The following is an 18,602-nucleotide window of genomic DNA, read 5'->3' on the forward strand; positions in this document are numbered from 1 at the left end:
TTCCAAACAGAAGAAAAGTAATTGTAATAGTTGCATCTGCACAAAACCAAACAAACTATAGATAATTACAACTGCTGTATTTTCAACCGCATGTTTTTTTTTTTAGAGAGATAAGTAGCACGCTACCTGCTTCGTTTATTTCATTTAGAAATAAACTTAGCTGGAAATGTGAATCAACTAGGATTCGAACTTGGGTCTCGGATACCAACCACCAAGCCTTTCGCCACTTGCTCTATGAACGGTCAGTCGTATATATTTTTAACTACACTGTATTTATAATTACATCCAACCAAACTGCTCCTAAAAGTCGTTAAGAAAGACAGTACATAACACTCACAACATGCAAATGATAATGCGTTTGGTGTGGTAGTTGGGCAACAAGATGTGGCAAAAGAGAGCTAGTGATCCCATGCCACTCTTGTCCTCTTGTCCCTACATTAAACAAATGATATTCATAAAAGTTTAGGAAAAACTAATATGATAATTCTAAATTAAAATTATATAATAACAAAATATTTTATTTTTGTACTTCTAAATGTGACAGGAATATTTCATTAGTTACTTCTTTTTTTAATTATAAGATATCTATCATAGAAATACTTTTTTTAGGATAAAGAGACCCATGGCCACGAGCCCACGAGGAGTGTAACCTAAAAAAAAGAAGCTGGTACAGGGATCTCTCCCATGTGATATTTTCTCAGAGCTGGTACGAATACGATCGCACAGTTGTGCCATTTAAAAGCATGGAGTAAAGATTTAAAAAATAATAAAAATTAAGAAAAAACTTTAAAAAATCTTCTTGTGATTTTATTTTTTTTACTTTAGTATACTGTGATTTAAAATTAGTATCCTGTAGTTTAAAATATATCAAGTTAGTACCCAGTGATTTTGCACTTTATCACTTTAGTACCCTATGATTTTAATTTTGTCTCAAATTAGTATCCTAAAGTTTTTTAAACCATAGGGTACTAAAGTGATAAAGTATGAAACCACAGGGTACTAAAGTAATAAAGTGCAAAACCACAGGGTACTAGCTAACTTGATACAATTTAAACCATAGGGTACTAAAGTGATAAAGTGAGAAACCACAGGGTACTAACTTGATACATTTTAAACCACATGGTACTAAAATAAAAAAGTGTGAAACCAGAGGGGTTTTTGAGGTTTTCCCAAAAATTAATAAAAATAACATGGGGTAATTTTTGGCTGAAATAATGCCAGTAACAAATTTTTGCCTTACGACCTACGCATAATAACAGTAATATTAGGTTAAATATAATTTTTATATTTAAAATATTTGTTATATATATATATATATATTTTCAGAATAGAGTGCCCCACCACCACAAGGTGTGGAACCTCAAATACAACAGATACAGGATCTGCGCCATGAAAAAATATTTAGAATGTACCGGATATATTACTGACGTAGTATTTCTAATCAATAAAATTGTGCTCTTAGATTGATACATCCCATCATAATTAATAGAAAAATATTTTTATTATATTTTTTAAAAAAAATTAGAAAGAAATAATTAACTTATTACTGATGATGTGATATGTAAGTGTAATACAGTAGACTCTCTCTTGCACCATGTGGCTAGTTTCGACGTCCCAATACTACAGTACAGTAGTGCATATATGATCAGCATGGTGCATGGATACGTTTATGCACCAGCAATATATATACGGGGTGCCCACAACAGAAAGGTTTTTGCCTGGACCCGGTCCACCACATTAGTCAGACAAAATCCGGCTTGCGAAATTCAAATTCAACGCCACGGGTCCCACCTCCAGCAGCAAAAGGTCGTGAGTTTGAATCCGAATTTCAAAAGTTCGGCAAAGAATCTAGATTTTGATTCTTACAAAAACATTTCTATATATACATGCATGTGATTGTGCGTCGTGCTTATCTAAAAGGTAGAAATATTAAAAGTGGTATGTTATGGAAATCTATTAATCACCTCCATTTAGATATCAAACTGTTTCCAAAGTCAGTGATATTAAATGGGCAATGGGTTAGATGAGAAATATGTTTTTTAAAACTTATGATTTAAGATCTAAATGAGAGATATTTTTTTTTAAAACTTATGATATATTTAAGATCAAGCATGTAGATGGACTACGATTATTTAAATTTGACAGTTCGTCGAGTCCACCCATGTAGAGGAAATAATTTCTCCGACAACACTGCGTGGGGTGCACGGGACTACACAATCACAAAGATATATATGTACTGCTACCTAATAATTTGTCGCTCTTGTGTCTCTAATGGCATGATTTTGTGTTTGGCTCTTTATACTATTCAATACTTCTAAAATTTGTTCAGGTGACCATATTTAGTATTAACGAGCCAGAAGTTCGATTTCTGTGATAGGAGGTCAGGTTGAATCAAGTCATGTTCGAAATGGTTGGAAGACGGGTTGAGTCGAATCATGTTCGACGTGAGTTAGACTGGTTGAGTCGAGTCACAATCGAGATCTGTAGCCGTTGTGTCTATATGCTATAACTGAATCGGTTGCGTATTTCTAATAACTCGAGCTTTCGAAATTAATGGTTAGCGCCAACGTCCGATATAATGTCGAACTAATTAAATTGTTCAAGGGCTCACTAGGACCAATCCAAAATTTTAAAGTTTGTTAAACAGTGGATAATGAAATTGTGATCAAAACTATACAAAGTCAAGTAATTAAGCTCTTAATTCCCTACAGGAGGTGACCATTTTCCACAACTCTCAAAAAAAAAGATATTTAAGTAGCCACTTTTGACCATTTTACCATCTTTGAATGGATATACCTTTGTTCCCACTCCACTAGCTGGTAAGTAGAAAGCAAATTGAAATTGTTTTCTGAAACCTTTCAAATGCACTTTTTCCACACAGGCAGTTCATTGCTTTCATTTATTTGCTTTTCCAAAGTTTCTACAATCTGACTGAAAGCTACAGCTCTTCCCACCTCCATCAACTAAATATCTAAGAACTGTATTATGTTGTTCAGATGCCATTTCCATCATTATATTTATGCTCTTCTAGGATCTACATGATGCTTTGTTTCACCCACAAAGATAACCATTGTTATCTTTTTGTCAAGTGGCCTCTATTCACTTCTAATTCCCCCGAAAGCGGATTCAGTCGAGACCATGATGACTAATAAAACATCAGAACCTTTCATAATAATGCATCTCTAACATCAGTAAGTTCAGAAGAGCGCGTAATTCAGTAAGGGGCTAAAGAAACATGCATGCTTCCATAACATTACAATTTATTTTGGTACTAACACAACATGTTAAGGATCAGAACATAAGTTATCATTAGTGCCTTTCTTTAGCTTGATACCTGAGACCAATATAGCCGATCATAGAATAGAATCTCCGATATTCGATAAGTAGGTAGTGTGTCAGTTTCCAAGTAGGGATTACTTGCTTTTGCATTTGGAGAAGAGGCAAGGGATGATGCGTAACGAAGTTAACGTAATATAAACATATGAAGAAACACTGTCATTGTCTTTCTTAATCTCTGTAAGACCTCAAAAGAGTGTAGAAAACTAATATTATCCTTAATAATGAGCAGGTCATTTTATACGCCTTTAACACGAATCCTAATCTTATCTTATACCAGTTAGTGAACAAAGAGAGTGCTCTTTTCTTTTTTTAATAAAAAAATAATAGTAAAGAAAGTGAGTGTGCTGATCAGCAATGCCAGTTTTTAGGAACAATAAGGTTAAATGTAACTTCACTCTCCACTTTTGACGACTCTCGGCTTTTTGCCTGTCAATTTCATTAGACATCATAATAAGCTCTGAAGTTGATTGGTATCTGTAATAACGACAGTTTGCAGAAACAGGAACTGCTTCTATCTTTCACTAGATTCATCACCTACTTCTCTTTTCCTCTTTTTTTTTCCTTTTACTATTAATCTCAAGAAGATACTGCAAAAATTATCTTTATCAAGCAAGAACAACAAATGGAAAAGCCAAAAGTTTAGAAGCATATTGATTAGCTCTATGTTACAGAAATTATACATCATATCAAAGACGCATCTGGCGTGAATAATGAATATAACCGTTTCGTTCATTCTGTCAAATAGGAGGACGCGTGTTTATGCCCCAAAAATTTATTTTGTGTTCGATCCATGAATTTCACTTTCCGATGTATTCGATCCAGACATGAAACTATGTGGTGGCATGAAAATAAAGCTAACATTGTCTGAAGTACAAAAAATTCATTGCAGCAAAATTCATTTCTGCATACATCTTGGTCATATTTCAAGCTGCTTTACTCAAAAAATACTTCTACATGAGTTCCACTTTTAACTGGATCTAAGATCATTTCTAGCCCTGTAAAATCCCAATATTTGTTCCTACTCAACATACTTTCAAATTAAAATGGTCAAAAGCATGTTTGAGTAGGATTAAATATAATTCTCAAAACATGAAAAATTTAGTCCCAGAGTCAGGCCAAAAAGGCTTGAATTGTAGAGTTAGACCCAAAGTCGGCCAATAAGGGGTCTCAATCCAAAGGGGAAAAAAAAAAAAAAAAAAAAACGTTGAGGGGGTCATTTCAGAATGCATAATAGTTGAAGGGTTCCCAATTCCCATACATTTTCAGCAGCAGAATAATATGGCTTTTCAGCTCATAGGAAAAGTCGGGGCCGAATGGCTTAGAGCGACTACTTCATACCAAAAGTCGGCGGCGAAAGAGATCAATTTAACGATTTCGCATACTTTGCCGACTCTATTAGCGATACACGTTGCATCGCCGTATTTGCGGCGAGCGGCTTCGTTATTGAAGTCGTCGGTGATATAGATAGCTTTGCCGAATTGTATGTAGTTACTCGCCTCAACCATGCTCCGTGCTCGATTCGGTAATAGCGGAGCAAACGAAGCTCTCCTCCCTTCCTCTTCCCCTTCCTCCGCCTCACCTCATCTCACCTTCTCTCATGGCGATTCCAATCGCAGATAAAACCCTAACCCTCCCGACCTCTCTCATCTCCCCACAACTCCCTCCTCTTCGTCTCAATCCCATCTTCCTCCGGAACCTCACCTTCTCCTCTGCTTCTTCGAGCTGGAATCGGAAGCCCATGGCCATCGCCGTCTCCTCCACAATCTCCACCTCTTCCGACGCAAACCCGTACAATTACGGTGGATGGGATGATGTGGAGCTCGTCGATGGATCTGATAGGTCGGGGAAGGTCGATTCGATTCGGAGCTTCTTGGTTTCCCTCGGCGTTCATGAAGGCAAGCACGGTTTCCTCTTCGTTTTGGGCTTTATCTCTGCTTTTGCGGTTTCTAGGGTTAGGGTTTCTCCTGTGGTGGTCGTACCTATCTCGGTCTTGGTCTTTGTTGCTGGATTCGCAGCGGGATCGACTCAGAAGAGCATTGTTAGTAGGAATGATAGTGAAATTAGGGCATATGATGAGAAACATAGGAACTTGAGAGCTATTTTGAATGAGGTGGAGGTTAAGATAAGTGATTTGAGAAATGGATTGGAAAATATTAGAAATTCAGGTCAGTTAGATTTAAGCAAGATTAAAAATTTAGTGGAGGTTGTTGAACATATAGGAATTAAAGTTGGTTATGGTAGGAAATTTGTAGAGTTTTCAAATCCAGGTGATGTTTTGGATGACAATATGGATATAGAGAGTGAAAGATGGAAGAAATCGAACCAGAAAACAGGTCAGAAGAAAACAAAATTCGAAGCAATTGCTGTTGATCTTGTTCAATATCTCGGTGGTCTTATTAAAGAAAACATAAATGAGTTTAAGCCATCTAAGAGCAAAGATGGGGGCAATAAGCAAGAACTCTCGGATCAGCCGAGCTTAATTAGGGAAAAGAATATAAATTCTGCAGATGCAATGAAAGGAAATGCTATTGCTAATGATAATTCTTCTAATCCATCACTAGTCGAAACTGTGAAAAACAAGTTAGAACAAGATGAAGTATTTTCTGGAAAAACAGAGAGAAAGGCATTGGATAAGTTGAACAGTGGCGAAGAGTTACCTTTTGATACTACTCAAGATGTAATCAACGAGATGAAGAACTCCGAATCCAGAGGTAAAAGGTACAGTAGTGATATGCTCTCATATGATGAGGAGGGTAATGACTTGAATATGAGTTTGCACTTCATGAGCAAGCAAGCGAGTTTTGAGAGAATGGTTATTAAGCATAGGTATGGCCAGATGATAAAAAGTGATATTCACGATCCTGCTGATTATGGTACAAATCCAAGAGCAAGAGAAACTACGAGAAATATGGATTTCTTCAAAAAGTCTGAAGAATTATCACAGGTAGAACAGACCCTGGAAATACGCAACAGCAATAAGTTGAAGGCTGAGCAGATAGGTGGAACCACTTTCAGAAAGGCCAAACCAAAAGCAAATTCTGAGTATCGACTTGAACAAGCACCAAATGCTGATGTTACAGAGAAAGAGGTTGTTTCTTCTTCCCCAACAGTATCAAGTGATGAAGAATTCAATCAAAATGTAAAGAAGGCCACAGAGCTTCTAAAAAGGGCAAGAGGATGCATGGCAAGTAAAGCGGATGAAGAGACAGCTGATGCACTACTATACAAAACTGCAAGACTGCTTTCCACAGCTGTAGCTCTTAAGCCGACAAGCTTACTAGCTGTGGGGCAGTTGGGAAATACTTTTCTCCTCCATGGAGAGCTCAAGTTGAAGGTAAGTCGGGAACTGAGAACTCTTTTATCACGTAGTGATGTCTATCTAAGAAGAGAAAGGCCTAGTATATTGCTCAAGAAGCTGGATAGAAACATTCTAAGCAGAGAGAGTGTTGCGTCTGTTTTGGTTGATGTGTGTGAAGAATGTGAGGGACTCCTTGTTGAGGCAGGAAGAAAGTATAGAATAGCTCTGTCGATTGATGGGACTGATGTCAAAGCGCTCTATAACTGGGGCCTTGCGCTCTCCTTCCGTGCTCAGTTAATTGCAGATATTGGGCCGGTAAGGGTTAACATTTCTTGGATTGACTTTAGTTGTTAGTACTAAATTTTTAAAATTTTCAATTGAAGCATAAGTTGAATAGACCTTTCTCACACCAAAAGAAAACGGAGCAAGAATTGTATCAATTTTAGGGACGTGACATATTTCAACTTTAATTATTACAATTTCGGCCAGGATGCATTCCAAGCTAACCAAGCATAACAACCGAAAAAAAATCACCTGCTAGCTTATCCAATCATATAACCATAGTGCTGTACTGCACTACTGGTAATATTACTTTAAATTTGCATAATGAGATTCTAGCGGACATTATTCACACTCATTGCACATAATTGGTTTAGATTGTTAAAATATTAGATTTATATACGTGTTTTGGAAGTTGGTTATATGGTGATTTTGATGTTGTATTCGTCCCGTTTGCTGAAACTAAATGCAGGAAGCAGCCCTTGATGCTGACAAGGTGTACCTGGCAGCAATTGATAAATTTGATGCTATGTTGTCCAGAGAAAATGCTTATGCACCAGCAGGTATGCCTTGATGATTCAAATTCTCCTAATCTTCTGTTGAATTAATGTAATTATCATTCAGGAACAACATCTTTGTACATAATATGGAAAAGAAATTATGGAAAACCGATAATGTTCTATTTTTGATGAAAACGTTGAAGGAACATCTATCATTGTGTATAGCCAAACATTTAGCAAACTGAAAGGAGCTTCTGCCACAGCAGAAGCCGAAATGAACTTTATGACTGCAAAGTAGAGGCTCCATTTTGAAGCCTGTACTTCCGGTGCAGCAGGAAGCTATTGAGGTGATTTCGGTAAAAGTTGTTTGCGCTTCTTCAAGCTACTTAAATAGCATTTATGTAGAAGCTTCAGTGGAGGCAAGCAGGCCGTAATTGAACCGATCAAGTATTGAAACACTGAAATCCTTTTTTCATGGCTTTTATATTCCTTTCTATGCAACTTATAGATGGTATGAATAATTTAGTGTTCTTTCAGTGCACTACATTGCTTATTTAAGTTACATATCGATAGATGACTTGTTAGCTATTTACTGACCAGAAGTACAAAAATGTGCAGCTCTGTATAGATGGGGCGTAGCACTGCAGCAGAGATCACATTTGAGACACCGCAGTAACAGGGAGAAGGCGAAACTGCTGCAGCAGGCGAAAAGCCTCTTTGAAGATGTGCTGTGTGTAGAAGCCGATAATCGGCTAGTAAGAGAAGCTCTTTCTTCGTGCATATCAGAGCTCAACTACAATGGACAATGGCCGTGAACCAAGTATTGCCAAAATACTAATATTAGATGCGCTCGAGGAAGTTCATATGCACAAATTTTTATCTCCAGAAATAAGCAATTTCGGCTTAGACGGACAATTTATGATCCATAGAGCAATAATAAAGTAAAAGCAGAAGCATGAAATAGGCTTTTCGTACCCATTTGTAAGTGGTCATAGGGATGCCAGAAGCTGGAGGGCAAATTGCACATACTACATTCTGCAGCTATGTAACTCGCTGTAGAAGTTTATTCTTTACCTGAATCCTGACTAATGCAGGACGAAGCTTCATTACGCTTATTGGTCCAGTTCTTTTTTTGGGGTGGGAAGAGCTTGTCGATCCTAAGTTTGTATCCTTGAAATAACTACACTTGTACAAACTTTTATTGATTTGTGACCATGCATTAGTTAATTTGAAAAGTGAGATATATGAATCTAATCTATCAAAATTCCTGAAAATGACTACAGATTTCCATACAATTCTATGCACTCGAGATTAAAATCATTCAGCACTTCATTGGATTGAGCCTCAAATTCCAATACAAAAGAAGCTGTTTACCTCGAAACAATTTAGTTTGATGACAAGCGTTTTGAGTTTACAGGCAAACAGTGTCTGAACTGGAACACATTTCCAAATTACAGAGTTTCTGCTCTTGGTCACTTGCTAGATGAAGTAATTGCAGGTGCAACTCAAAGATTCTTGCACAAAACACTTTCATGGATGAGATTATCCACACAAAATGACTAGTCATCCTCTGGATCGAAATCCTTGATTTTCACATCAGCATCTTCTCCGTACTGGATGCAGTTGTCGATATATGACAGTACGTATTGTATGCTGAAAAAGAATGACGATAATAAGAGGCAATACAATGATCAAATTTTGCACACAATATCAGAAAAATTAGTAGGAAAGTATAAAAGCCACAAGAGTAATATTTCACATTTGTCCTGTTGATGCTGTCACAATTAGCGCAGCTGCATAATCAAACCGATTTAGAAGTTTTTGGTTAATTGCCAGAAATTACTAGCCACATCTTAGAAGCCAACATGCTTTTAGCTAAAAAAAAAGGGCTCCCATTTTATAGGTGTAGGTTTCGAATCTTTCATGTAAGCACATGTGGTATTTAATACATATAACTAAGATTGAGTACTATGAAATGAACATTTGGACGTATATAGAGCTCGTACAGCTGGGAGCAGTTGATAAGGTCGTTTAGGAACAGACACTGGCAGGATGCCATTTTAAGCACTAGCACTGAATGGAACAGCAGATCAAACAATGAATTGAAACTAATCGAATTGGAATCAAATTCACTGAAAAATTCAACTAACAAATGATAGATTTTTACTATATCACACGTACCTGCTCTCTTTTCTCAGGTCAAGAGGAATAAAACTCACCATGCTGTAGTCATCAACCTAAAAAATATAAACCGCAACATAAGATAACAAATAGTACAAAAGAGACATTACGGAACAAAAAAAAGGTTAAAAGTTTATGTGGCAGAGACAATAACTTCGACTAATAAGAAGAATAAAGTTCTAACCGGTGGGTCTATGACTCTGTGACATGTAACACAGCATACCCACACAACTTCAACATACATATACAATATATACATGCTTGAGCTCGTGTGCTTCTAATGAGTAATGCGGTAAGCAGCCAATTATAATGAAAATTACTAACCTGAGAACGAACTCTTAAAACAAAACAGAAAGAAAGACAAAGAACAACAATAATGATTCACTGATTTCTCGCAGCCAACTCCCTCCATTAAAACATACCAGTTCAGCCAAAGCTTTATTTAACTTTGCAAACTGAGGTGCCATATGCTGATTCAACGCTGAGAGTAAAACCCGTGCCTCTGGATTGAGATACCTAACAACAAATAATGGAAGAAACTTAACAAGCAAATATACAAAGAAACCAACTTTAACACAAGGAAACAGAGCCTACTCTTCAACATCCTTTTTGTTAGCAACCAAGTCCATTTTCGAAAGGATGTTAACATGAGGAAGTTCAAGCTGAATCATCGCAGAGAGAGATGCCATGCAACCACTGATGTACTTGGTTACATCAGTCATGAACTGCACAAGAAAGAACAAAATGAGGATCTGATAATTGCAATGATGTTATATGATTTTTAAGGGTTTCGCACATTATACAAAGAAATTGTACAACGAACCTGTGAGTCAAGCAAGTAGACAGCACAAACGTTGAAGTTCTTGCGCTTTAGATGTTCGACAAAATTCCGCAGAACGGGGACATGTGTAAATAGTTCTATCTGACCTGTCCAACAATGACCAAATTATAACTTTCAGTGTACACTTATCAAGTAAAATATCCCAAGTAACAGGTGTCCAATACTTTAAGTCACACCAAATTCTGAGCATCTTACCTTCAAAAAGAGAAATTCATTAAAAAAAATGTAAACATGCTGCAAGAGGAGTACGACAAAGTCCGGGATCCAGAGTCATTTGATGATAAATAACAAAGTATGTCTAATAAAACTGGAAATGATATTAGCCAATGATTGCCAACTCAACGACCAATTAACAAAAAAAAACAGAAATTTGAGTATGACCATAAATCACCTCTATCCAAAAAAAAAGATGCAAAACTACTTGGACTTCCTATAAAATAAAGGGAGAGGGGAGAAGCGAACAAAACAAGAAAGCATCAGTTTAAGAAAGCTCAAGTAGAGGTACTACTAAGTACTGGAATATGCTTAAAAACAAAAATGATAAGATAAATTAGCATAGCAATGCCTTACCTGGACAATCGAAGACAAGGTAGTCGTCATCCAAATAGTTTTCTAGTTCTTCTTCCAACCAGTCATCCAAATTTTCTTCAAGGTGCCTACAACTTGCTTAAGGAAATGCCGCTCAAACACAAGAAAGAAACATTAACAACAACCAACATACGAGAATGAAAAGGTTTTCCGATATCAGATACTTCAATAAAAACAAGCGAGATATAATTCGAATTTCAGGATACTCCATGCAATACATAAGTCCTCCGTTTGGCCCTAACCCAAGCTCCTCCATAACATCATCCAACGATATGAGTTCTCTAATATCTGCAGCGAGGAATAATAATCTTAATCATTCGATTTTGCAACCGTTTAAAAAGTTCAGTAGAATAAGAGATCTTGAAAACGTTACAAAGATTACCCATTGCCACAGGGTAGTCAAAATTCTCGGCAGCAGGATCGAGGTTTACTACATGAATAGTCCGCCTCGTGGTCTCGCAGTGCTGATATAAGCTGGAGCAATAGGTCGACTACACCACAACAAGCAAAAGAATAACTCACCAGCAAACAGCAAATGGGAAAAAACAAAGTATTAATCTACATACTCTTTAAGCTAACAGTTTAAGAAGTAGTAAAAAGCGATCATGTGCTGCTTCAACATTTTGATACGAGTAATTTCCGTTTAGATGAATTAGGGAATCCGCGAAGATTAACAACTCAGTAGGCTAAAAAAGCAGGAACAGCTTTAAATTTTAATAAAACTCACCCCTCATTAACAATAATAATAATAACACCACAATTCATCTGACAAAACAACTTAGATCAAAATAAACAAAAGTTGCGGGAGTGTCTTAGGGATCTGCTTCAACGTGGCCTATAGTTTTGAAGTTTCCACGATATTTTACCGAGATCAGGAACTAACGATATCAAAGAATCGCTCATACACGAGACACGAATATAAATTTTACGGACAATACAAAAACAAAGACGGAAAAAAGGGGGGACAAAGGAGTAAACAACGGATTAAACGCTCACCTTGCCGCTCCCCGCGGGGCCGATGACGAGTTGCGCGTAGCCCATAGGGGATGCCCAAAGAAGAAGAAGAAGAAGAAGAAGAAGAAGAAGAAGCCCCTTTCGCTACTCCTACAGCGGCGCGAGAGCGTGGGATTTAGAGGAAGGTGAGAAGAGCGGTGGTGGCGTACGCTGTGCACCACACGATCGCGGCGAAGAGGATGATGAGGATCGTGTAGTACTCCATTTCTAGGGTTTTGCTTCTGATTGAGAGGAAGAGGAAGAGGAAGAAGAAGAGGAAGGAGGAAGGGGGATCGCAAAGGAAGAGGAGTGCAGAGAGATGAATCACCGTAGACGGAGAGAAACAGGGTCTATAAAGGGTTTCGGTGTCGAGTGGAAACACTTTTAATTTTTATAAATACTTTTTAAGACACTATTTAAATTTTTTAAATTAGTCTAAAAAGAAATTTTGATGAGTAAATGATTACGTACACTTTGTAAAATTAATATTAAAAGAATTAAAAATTAAAATTTAAAACATTTAAGAACCTACAAAAATAAACCCGCCCGGATCATGTGATCCAAACGTGGCCAAAGTTGTCGGGTCAAACCCAACCCAATATGGCTGATCGGGTTGGCTTGAACCCCAGTACAAATTACGATCCTACTTGTGTGTAGCATTCAATTTAAGCCGATTTACATTGTGCTCAGGGGCGTAATCACAATTCTACTTGGCGCATTCAACTTAACAAATAGAAACCATCTCCAACAGGTTCAAAGCTTAATTTTGGCCACAAACCACAGCAACAACTTTAAGGGGCCGTTTAGTTGAATATAGTTATAAAAATAATATAGTTGAAAGTACATATAGTTGTAAATACTACAATTGTAAATGCTCAGTAATAATTGCACCTAATCTGTTTGGTTTTATACCTTTGCAACTACTGTAGTTATATTTTTTTGTTTGGTAGGTTACAGTTGAAATTTCTATTTATAAATTCTATAAATTTTTAGATAAAAAGATAAGATTATCTCTTCTAAACATAGCATAATCATGAGATATTTTAAATATTAATTAAGACTTTTATATATATATATATATATAAAAAATAAAATTATGTATAAATTTAATGAATTTTAAATGCACACATACTATAAGTTTGGTCAAAACAAAAATTAACGCATTATTAAATTAGCAAACTAGAAAAAAAATAAAGTGTATGAAAAAAAATTATTGAATCTTAACACACATTATTAAACCTAGAAGGTTTCATGAATAGGTATTCTTAAAAAATATATATTAAAAAAAAAAGTATAAAAAATTTTTATTAAATCCCAAAAAATATTATTAAAATTCTAGCAAATTTCATGAATAGATACTCTTGGGAAACAAAAAGTTAAAAAAAATATACGAAAAAAAAACCACACTTTATTTATTTTTTTAATTGGTGAGCTCACTCCAGCCTATTGCAAATTGGCTACAGTACCAACTACAGCAGTTGGGCAATTGCAGCAGTTGAATCTAACTACATCAAACCAAACAAAAATTTAACAAAAATTTAATAGATGCATGTATTTCTAGCTGCACTGCAGTTGGACATGCATGCAACCAAACAGCCCCTAAAATATGCAGTTGCCAGTAAGTGGAGAAGCGAATTTAGACGCCTCTATGTTAACACAAAAGGCCAATATAGAATTCATAATGGCGGAATATATAAATATACAAAGTGTGAGGGGCTTGAACCTTCAAGAAAAGGGCCACCGACCTCAAACCTGCCTCATTCATGAAGCTTTCAAATCTTTGAAGATAAATAAAATAAATTCCGCGCAGCACTTCCGATCCAAAACAAGACCAAAGCAACAAAAGAAATTACTGTTTGTCAGAGGCATCATGCTGATACAACGATTTAAGAATCATATAACATGTTAACAGCGAGTATTGCAACTTGATACATGCTACGCTAATATTTGTGCATGCTTTGGCAATTTAAGTGCCATTTACAGTTTGGTATGTTATCCACCATGACTTCTGTGTACCTAAAATAGTTGTAACACAATTATAATCAGGCCCCCTCTTAAAAAACCACATATCCTGAAGAGGGTCTGCTCTAGCGAAGCACCCATTTTACTTGCTAACCTGAGCACAAGAAATATAAATAAATAAGACATTAACTGGGCCACCAAAAAGCCAAACCAACAAAGGAGAAAAAAACCCATTAATACGCAAATGTTTTACCCTGTCGTGAATTCGCACACTCCAATCATTATTGAGAGGTAAATTAGATTCAATAGGTGAGGGCGCACGAAGGGACTGGCTTCTCAGGAGAGGTAGCCTTGCAGGTTCATTATCATCATCACTGTCGTAATAACTTTCGTGATCTGGTCCGAGAGCCCTGAGTACCATGGCCAAGAACATGGACAAAGCCTGAAAATTAAAGGTTAAGGACCGGGTCATAAACATCAAGTATCTAGATGGCATAGAAGTAGGAGAATCAAGTATCTGCTAAGCAGCGGATGCAGCTATCTTCTAAAAGATACTTACCTGTGCAGCCACGACAGATAAGCCTATCCATTTGCACATTTCAAAATTCAACCTCACAAAATTTTTAAATTCATCGAATTTCCCACTTGGATCCTCTGGAAAATCCTATAATGAAAGAGAAAAAAAGGGAGAAAAACAGTTCAGATCATATCTGGAGAGAGAGAGAAAGAGAAAAATCAGATGCCTCGTATAGATGATACCTCTTCCCAGTTTCTGTTCAGAAAAATATCGGCAGTAATTGCAGCCTCCAGTAACACAAGCAAAAACACAAAGGCCATGTACTATAGAACAGTTAAGGCAAACAAAAGAATAAAGAGTATATCACAATGAAACAATAATTAAGACGAGAAAACAAGGCTATCATTACAAAAAGTGAATATACTAGAACCATTACTTGTTGAAGTGACTTAAGAAGATCAAAAACGGGTAATGAAATTTAGTTTCCTGGCCTCAAAATTATTATCTTCAATATGCAGGATATTGCAATCAACCTATTCAGGACGGTACCACCTGTGTTATGAATATAGTTTATGCTCATGTAACAAACTTAAAAGCTGTAAATGAAGCTCTCCTTCGTATCTCACGTCAAGTAAAAGGACTTCGATTTCATCATCTTAAAACTTTCTAGTTTACAGTAGTTAGACTTTTCAAGTTAGCCATTGCCTACAGCAGGATAAAGCTGGCACAAAACCTTTTATCATCTCTGGAAGCACCCATCGCATCTTCAGTACCCGTCAGATTCCAATAAAGCGGAAAATAAATTCAACAAAAGCCTACTAAATTTGATATCTTTAGAAAGGATACACAAGAAAGGCAATGGCCATTTGCAGTCTCGGCAGCGATGTGCCCCGAACAAGTTAGCAAGCACAAGAAGACACCTAGACCGAGAAATGTGTAAATGAACCTGCATCAAAAAGTTAACTGTCTCAGGAACATCTCCATTAAACAAACATAGTTTTTCCAGCACAGTGAAAAACAATCTCAAGTACAAATGTAAAAACAGTTGTTCTTTGAAATAAGCATCGAAGTTGACAACATCTGGGAACAATCTACAACAAAGTTCTTCTCATAGATAGGATTGTATCCCCGATCTAATTCTTGAGTCCCATAATAATCCTCAAAAAGTAATAAAACAACTAAAATACTAGTAAATATTGGTGATCAAAGCAATAAAATAAACGCTAAACTGAAGCCAGAGATTTGTCTTTTAAGCGAGTTTCTTATACGACCCCTTTTTTTTTTGTACTTTCTAAACAAACATCACAGCATCAGTTTCCAAATTCCAAGTCGTCGTAAACCCTAGAATAACTTGCGAATAAGAGATCCATAGAACCGTAACGGAGAAATTAGAGCAAATAACTATGAAAAAAATGGGGAAAATTAGAAAAAGGGGGGAGATCGAAGCGAACCACGGAGGAGAGGAATCGAAACCCCCGCCTCCCCCGATCTGCTTGAACCAAGCCCTAAGCATCCAGAGCGCGTAGAGAATCATCCCCATCCCCGTCAACCCGATCACCGAGTTCACCAGCTTCAGCAGCGATTGCAAGCAACTCCTCAGCATCCTCGCCATGGATTCCTCCGAGCGGAGCGAGCGCGACGAACCCTAGATCACAGAACCGGATCGAGGGAGACGAGATCGAAGAGGAGAGGAGGTGGGAGGGATCGGATCGAAATGCGTACGGGGAGGTTTTGGATTTATCGCGTACTTTGGATTCCTTGCGAATGGGGGCGATAATTAGATTCATAGAGTGGAGAGGTTTTCGAGAGGAAAAGGATGGGGTATCTGATGGGGGTATGTTTATGATTTCTATGACGAGAGTTTGGCTCATTCCACTTTCGATGGTGTGATAACATGGTTAAGTTGAGTATCGCGTACCCCAGAAACTACCACAATAAGTACCCAATAAATAAAGAGATAGCTTATAATTTTTTTATATATTGCTGGTTTGGTTACTAGCAATATTATGAAGTTTTATTTAGTTCACCAATTTTAATTCTAGTTTAATCGTATTAATTAGTAAAATCTTTTATTTTTCTTATTAGAATAAAAATGATAATTGATTTAGTTATATTCTGAAAAATAGCATAGTAGGGACATTATAATTTATTTTTATTGCAAAATTATATTATAATACAAATATCACATTATTTTTAGAATACACCATTATAGTTAAATTAGCAAAACAAAATAAATACTAAATTAGAAAAAAAAAAGATTTTACTAAAAATATCTACTTTTATTCTGAAAAATAGCATAGTAGGGACATTATAATTTATTTTTATTGCAAAATTATATTATAATACAAATATCACATTATTTTTAGAATACACCATTATAGTTAAATTAGCAAAACAAAATAAATACTAAATTAGAAAAAAAAAAAACTCCCTTGTAAATATCTACTTTTTAATTTTTCATCTCCAACTCTCAAAAATTTAAATTCTGCTCCATTAAAATTTCAGAAATATTTTCAGAAGGTTATGGCGTTAATGGAGAGAACAAAATGACCAAATTATCTTTCTTTCTTATATAAAAAAAAACAATTTTTTAATATATTTTTGTAATTGTGAAGAATATTTTTGGTATACATTATAAAAAATGGATAGATGAAACATTGACGAATAACGACTAAATGCAACAATTTAAAATATTGAGGGGATAAAAAATATAGATTAAAGAATATTTATAAAAAAAAATTCTGTAATTTAGCCAAAAATAAAATAAAATTCAACTACTTTTGCATCAAATTATAATCCAATGACTTAAATATAATTTTGGTTAATGATGTAATTTATTTGAAAAAAAAAATGTTATCCGCCGTTGGTGACTGGGGAAGTTGCTTGGTAGGCGTAGCCGAGCAAGTTGAGTAATTACGGTGTAGTCAAAAAACGGGTGGTAGATGAAGAAAATGGGTAGAGAGGAAGACTTTGGATCCTGCGATGGCTGGTCAGATAAAAATTTTGGACTTTTCTCGACCCCTGCATTCGTTTTGTTGTTGTCTTTGGTGGCTGATCCGAAATTTAAATTTAAATTTAAATTTAAACTTGGGAGTTTAGATTTAATTGGAGTTTGGATTTCGGGGTTATCTCCTTCAAATTGGAAATGACTGGAAACTTTGTTATATGCAGCTTACGTGGTTTATTCAAAGTGATCTCTAAAATACAGTCGATTCAACGATTGGAATATATCTGGGCATAGGGGTGGCAATTCAGTTCGCTGTTCGTGAGCCAGCTCGTGTTCGGATGGAAATGAGCTCGAGATCGAATCACTCATTTAGTAAACGAGTCGAACATGAGCTAAATTTTTTAGCTCGTTTAATTAAAGAGGCGAACACTAGCTGGGGTCATCTAGTTCATGTTCGGCTCGATAACAGCTCGAATACATATATTTTATATTTATATAATTTATTTAATTTATATTTTTTATATATAAATATATAATTATATATAATATATATTTTTATTATTTAATTTTTAGCAAAAGAAAATTATAAATGCGAGCTTAATTATAAAAAGACTCATTTGTATGTAAAGTTTCAACTATTAGATTAAAGTCTAATGAATAAAATTTTATAAATTTAATTTTTTTATATATATTCAATCTAATTCTTTTTAACTTATTGTTTGTTGGTCAGCTCGTGAGCCAGTTCGTATTCGGCTCGTTTATTAACGAGTGGAACACGAGCTGAATTTTTGGCTCGATCCTTTAACGAGCCAACTCGTGTTCGGCTCGTTTATTAAACGAGCTGAATATGAGCCGGCCCTAGCTCGCTCGTGTTCGGCTCTTTTACACCCCTACTCCATGCAGGAATACTGGTTTCAGCTCTGCCTTTTCATTATTTTTGGGTCATGCATGTNATAATATAACGAGAGTTTTAGTTTAACTTTAATTCAATTTTTTCGTGACTGCTCGATTCTCGAAGATAAAAGATTGAAAATATTCTGCTTTTTTGCAGATCATGAGAAAGAATCACAAGAAAAAATTGTTGTCTTTAATATTTAGAAAATAAAAAATTATGTCAAAGATACAATTTTAATATTAAATTTAGATTTTCTTGGGTT

At 35.9% G+C, this 18,602-nt stretch overlaps 3 protein-coding genes across 4 annotated transcripts; 1 reads left to right on the plus strand and 2 right to left on the minus strand.

The window, feature by feature from the left end:
* Window positions 4,825-8,665, plus strand: LOC109729037. Its single transcript, XM_020259652.1, has 3 exons — window positions 4,825-6,952; window positions 7,389-7,479; window positions 8,035-8,665. The coding sequence occupies exons 1-3, from the start codon at window positions 4,937-4,939 to the stop codon at window positions 8,229-8,231; spliced, it is 2,304 nt and encodes a 767-aa protein (XP_020115241.1). The 5' UTR covers window positions 4,825-4,936; the 3' UTR covers window positions 8,232-8,665.
* Window positions 8,725-12,366, minus strand: LOC109729038 (GPN-loop GTPase 3). 2 transcript variants are annotated; one of them, XM_020259653.1, is made up of 9 exons: window positions 12,023-12,361; window positions 11,409-11,517; window positions 11,233-11,314; window positions 11,009-11,094; window positions 10,421-10,524; window positions 10,192-10,322; window positions 10,020-10,113; window positions 9,598-9,653; window positions 8,725-9,069 (listed from the first exon to the last, which is right to left on the minus strand). In XM_020259653.1, exons 1-9 carry the CDS (start codon window positions 12,065-12,067, stop codon window positions 8,976-8,978), a joined length of 801 nt encoding a protein of 266 aa, XP_020115242.1. In that variant the 5' UTR covers window positions 12,068-12,361; the 3' UTR covers window positions 8,725-8,975. The 2 variants fall into 2 exon arrangements, with proteins under 2 accessions (XP_020115242.1, XP_020115244.1); XM_020259655.1 differs by lacking the exon at window positions 8,725-9,069 and adding an exon at window positions 9,080-9,489 and having other exon boundaries at window positions 12,023-12,366.
* LOC109703630 (tetraspanin-19-like) lies at window positions 13,671-16,277 on the minus strand. The gene is made up of 6 exons (XM_020224326.1): window positions 15,950-16,277; window positions 15,345-15,444; window positions 14,741-14,821; window positions 14,541-14,645; window positions 14,235-14,423; window positions 13,671-14,135 (listed from the first exon to the last, which is right to left on the minus strand). The coding sequence occupies exons 1-6, from the start codon at window positions 16,108-16,110 to the stop codon at window positions 14,124-14,126; spliced, it is 648 nt and encodes a 215-aa protein (XP_020079915.1). The 5' UTR covers window positions 16,111-16,277; the 3' UTR covers window positions 13,671-14,123.

Source organism: Ananas comosus, linkage group 25 (assembly GCF_001540865.1).
Source record: "Ananas comosus cultivar F153 linkage group 25, ASM154086v1, whole genome shotgun sequence".
Taxonomy (NCBI): Eukaryota; Viridiplantae; Streptophyta; class Magnoliopsida; order Poales; family Bromeliaceae; genus Ananas; species Ananas comosus.